The sequence below is a fragment of the Pygoscelis adeliae genome, unplaced genomic scaffold (genome assembly GCF_000699105.1).
Source record: "Pygoscelis adeliae isolate BGI_AS28 unplaced genomic scaffold, ASM69910v1 Scaffold63, whole genome shotgun sequence".
Classification (NCBI taxonomy): domain Eukaryota; kingdom Metazoa; phylum Chordata; class Aves; order Sphenisciformes; family Spheniscidae; genus Pygoscelis; species Pygoscelis adeliae.
The window spans coordinates 455,549-459,908 of record NW_008824414.1 but is presented as its reverse complement, the minus strand read 5'-3'; the positions used below and the strand labels follow the sequence as shown (position 1 = coordinate 459,908).

Sequence of the window (4,360 nt, the reverse complement as noted above, 5' to 3'; positions counted from 1 at the left end):
CCTGTAGTCTGGCTAATTTATTATCTCAAAACAGAATGTTGACAGGAAATAGAGCACTAACTGGCATGCTCAAGTTTTTTTGCCTTCTCCAGTCTCTTGAGACTGCAAGTCTGTATGAGCACACCTTACAATGTATGTATTTCCACAGCAGACACTCTTATCTGGAAACGGTTGGTCTCCAACATCCTCTAAAAACTGGTTTGCACTGTTCAGCTTCATCCTGCCCTACATGCATCGCCATAATGCCAGTTTCCTGAGAAGCAGACCTGTATCCTCGTTTCCTACACAGCTGCAATTTACTACAATTTAACTGCAAGATAAGAGCCTAAAACAATTTCTTTTTTTTTACTGGGTTATTCACAAGATCTCCTTCTAGGGAGGAAGTCCCTGGAGTCCAATGGACACCGGGTTCAATATGCAGTCTCTCCTTTGGGGGCAATGTTTCCCTCGTTTTTCACCACCTTCCAGAAGGCTGAAGGTATTTTGTATCCTTGAAATCCCTTGTCACCTTATCAAGCCAAGTAAAAAAAGATGTACAAGCGCAAACAAACACTATTGTGGGAAGTCACAGTAGTTACAGGGATACAAATCCCATTTCTTGAGGGAAAGATGCAAAATTAAAGAACTTTCCATAATTACAGCAATAAAAATAGAACAGATTATTAAAATCTGCACCCATCACTATCCTAGTGCTTTGCTTAGAGCCCAGCCCCTATCCATCACCTGTTTTCTTTTTCTGGTTGCAAACTCCAGGGGCAGCCCGTCCACATAACACTTCACCTAACATTGGTCTAACCCCACTAGGCATCTTAAGGCACAAGACGCCCTTTTCCTTACACTTACCCATCAGATACACTCAGGCCATAATAACTTATAAAATCGGTTGCTTCCTCACAATCTTTGAACAGTAGCATGCGGACGAGGTGATCCAAGGGAAACACTGTACATCTTTGGGTGCTCACAGTGTAGGCAATATTGAGAGATTTGAGAGCATCTTTACGAATCTGGGGGAAGATAAAAGAAAAAGCCACGTAACTACTACGTTAAAGACCCCAAAATGTACTATAAAGTGTACTATAACCATGAAAATCACATTTGAAAGAAATCAGTACTTTGTCATCAAATACCCACACAAAGAACTATTCAGATTTAACTTTCTTTTTAAATTCTATGCACTCGCTTTCTAGTTTTTGCTCCTCTTTGATGCTGCTCATTCTGAGCATATCCCTTTGCGATTCTTGTGCAGAAGAAAAAGCTTGCAAGGGTTTCTGAAAGTGCAGGTTGGTATTTCCTTTGCAAAAGTCTCAGGCCTGCTTCTATGCTTCCCAATTATTTTCAGGGGAAATAATATGTATTTGTACATAGTTACGGGAAAAAATGCTGGAGAAGAGCATTTTAGTATTTGTCCTTTACATCACAGCAGAAAACTCTTGATAAATTTTTAACGTTTCTGACGAAGCGAGAATAAGATTATTTTTAAGGCTAAACATCTACCAAGTTTTCCGCTACGAAGATTTCCTCCCGGAAGTCCCAGATTGTTTTACTAATTAACACTTTAAAAAAAATATCATCTGCCTTTTTCTCACCTGGTTGAAATAACAATGTAAGAGACAGGCATTCAGATAGGAAGCTGCTTGCACTAACTTGAAAAACCTCACAAAGTTGTTGCTGTTTAATGCAGCAAAAGCTTGAACTGCAAATCTAACTTCAGGAGAGTTTCTAACCTCTGGATGAAACTGCTGTACTTCTCTGTGGAGACAAAAGGCAGAGACAAACCTTTTGCTTCAATATTAACAATCACAATTCAGTAGCAACCTGTAACAAAATGGAATTAAAATTAGGAGCTTTAAGTAAGACATGCAATTCCTGTCCAAAACAAACAGCTATGAATTAAATTTGCAGTATTATTTACTGATCATTAATCTTCTGATGATGCTTGCATAAACAGCATGTTATTTAGGTACGTCACTCCAACGTCTAGGGAGGAAGGCAGTTAAGAGATTGACCAGAAAAGCAAAATATGACTCTGCCCACAAAATAGTTTTTGCTTGGTGCTACTGCAGATAAAGCAGTGAAGCTTGGATACCATTCTGGGAAGAAAAAAAAATTTCCTTGATTGAGAATAGTAAAGATTTTTTTTTTTTGGGTTGGTTGGTTTTTTTACTACCTGCAGCAGCTCTAGTGAGTTATTTAAGGAGATAAAATGTTTTTTTTATTTTCTTAAAAAATACACTTTTTAAAATGACCTATTGAAAAATTCAAGTAAGACATTACTACAGCACACTTTCTTTGGCAAAAAAATTTTGCAACTAAGTTCTTCACCTCCATTACAATTTGTCTGGACTTAATCCTAATCCCAATTCTTCCCAGAGGCAAAGAAAGGAAAGTGATATCTGTTGTTCCCACCTGAGAATATCACCCTTGTTGAGATTCAGCAAGACATTATAACCTCTGAACTCCGCTTCACTCTTGCAGTAAATCCCCTTGTTAGCCAGGTCCTGATACATCTCCTTCAAGCTCTGCAGGCATTTAGTCATGTTCTCATTGTTGATTTTGGCATCAAAGGAGGACATGGGCTCTTCACACAAGTGGTGAGCACAATGGATGTGAAAACGAGTGCACTTCTCAATCAGAGACACCATCAGTGGGTTGCAGAGATGTTGCTGGGTTATATCCTAAGCAGAATGATAAAGAAAGCATTGCATGTATTTTTAAACTACAGTTGAAGAGCACAGTCATCTGGCATTACCTTTGGAAAACTCATTTCAACTGTGCTTTGAGTCACTTTGCAATTCAGAACGTTTGAATTACTATTGCTTTTTGCTTCACTTTTTACAGCATTATGTGATCTGCTTTCTATCATCAAACATCTCCATCTGCCAGTGCTTACCTTTCTTATTCCACGAGTTCTATTCCAGACAAAGTCATACCATTCTCGGTAGTTTCCTTCTCCTTGATCCATAATGTTTGTCACTAAATAGTCCATGGTCATGCTCAACACCTCAGAGGGTCTCAATTCATGGGGCAAAGGTTCCTCCTGATCTGCTGAAGACCTGCTATATTCCTTGATTGCTGCCGCATGATCTACCTGCAAGATGTGCAGAAAAGAATCAAAGTCCAAGGAGTATGTTCAACTTTTCAGGAGTATAGAGTATTTCATCCCATCCATGCCTTTACTTTAGTAAGAAGTAGACCATTAAAGGAGTTTTGCCACTGTTCACACCAACAGCCCACATCCACTCTGCTACGACAGCAAATATATTTTATTTTATTTTATGACAGGATCCTAGGTGTTGACTTAGTCTCAAATTCATAACCTTCAAGACGATGTATACTGCTGCCCTACCGTTTTAGAACTGTAGTTCTAAAAGCCTGTCTGTAGCTAAATAAAAGACATGACAGAGTGAAAAAGTCATTCTTTAGCCTTCTTGTTCTACAACGGGGAATTGAAAGACATTAATGAAATGGCCTCCAGAATTTTTCCACCAGAATTAACCCTGTAACCAACTAAACAACACTGACAGCTTTATATAAGCAGCAAGCAAACAGATGTCCTGGGAACAACAAATCCCTGCAGTCAGAGGGCTCATACCTTGTCAGATCCTAGAAGCAATTCAAAGATACTGAGCTGGTTTCTCGTCTCCCTCATGTAGCGCTCCTTTTCAGGACACATGTCTGGGCAAGTGCCAACAACAGTTTTTGCTTTGCCAAGATCAGTCCTTTTTATTCGAGCTAAAAAAAATAAATAAAATTGAACAAACATTAAGCATCTCTCATTTTTGTTTTCATGACAAGCTATTACCCTGATGTGCCAACACAGCCCTAAGCATGCCAGATGCCTCAGCTGGAGTCTGTACATTGGTCAACGGAGGGATGTCAAAAAGTACATTGCTAGGGCAGCAGTTCACAAAAAAAGCTGGTGAGAAGAGGCCTCTAGAGATTCTCATCCTACCTCTACTCGGAGCAAGGCTGTACCCACACCTTGGCGTGGTCAGAAATGCACAAGGATGGGGTTTCCCCACTGTGGAGCCTATCCCAGGTTGCACCACTCCTTTGGGGAAGTTTCTCCTACCATCCCACCTAGCTATCGAGAGTTTTGCTGAAAAGATTGAAGCCTCTAAAAGATACCCAATGTTTTGTGTCCTAACTAAGCACTGGCAATTTCACAATTCCATGTCAAGTGGACAAGAAATCTGTTTGTCTAATATTAAAAGTAAGATCTTAGTAGGGTCAGCTTTGAAATGGCAATAACAGGATGGAAGGATTTCAACCCATCACTGTGAAACAAAGGGCTATTTCTTGAAATAATTACCAGCTATGTAGTAGTTTGAATTTAGAGAAACACAGTTAGGCTTTGGGT

At 39.5% G+C, this 4,360-nt stretch overlaps 1 protein-coding gene across 1 annotated transcript in view; it reads right to left on the bottom strand.

Annotated features, from left to right (window-relative positions):
* The window catches only part of MCM3AP (minichromosome maintenance complex component 3 associated protein), a 28,080-nt gene that overhangs the window by 16,503 nt on the left and 7,217 nt on the right, over positions 1-4,360 (bottom strand). The window contains exons 6-10 of the mRNA XM_009320830.1: positions 3,593-3,732; positions 2,891-3,088; positions 2,407-2,675; positions 1,587-1,749; positions 844-1,004 (exon numbers count right to left, since the gene is read on the bottom strand). Coding sequence (XP_009319105.1) covers positions 844-1,004; positions 1,587-1,749; positions 2,407-2,675; positions 2,891-3,088; positions 3,593-3,732 — 931 coding nt within the window. The remainder of the gene's footprint in view (positions 1-843; positions 1,005-1,586; positions 1,750-2,406; positions 2,676-2,890; positions 3,089-3,592; positions 3,733-4,360) is intronic.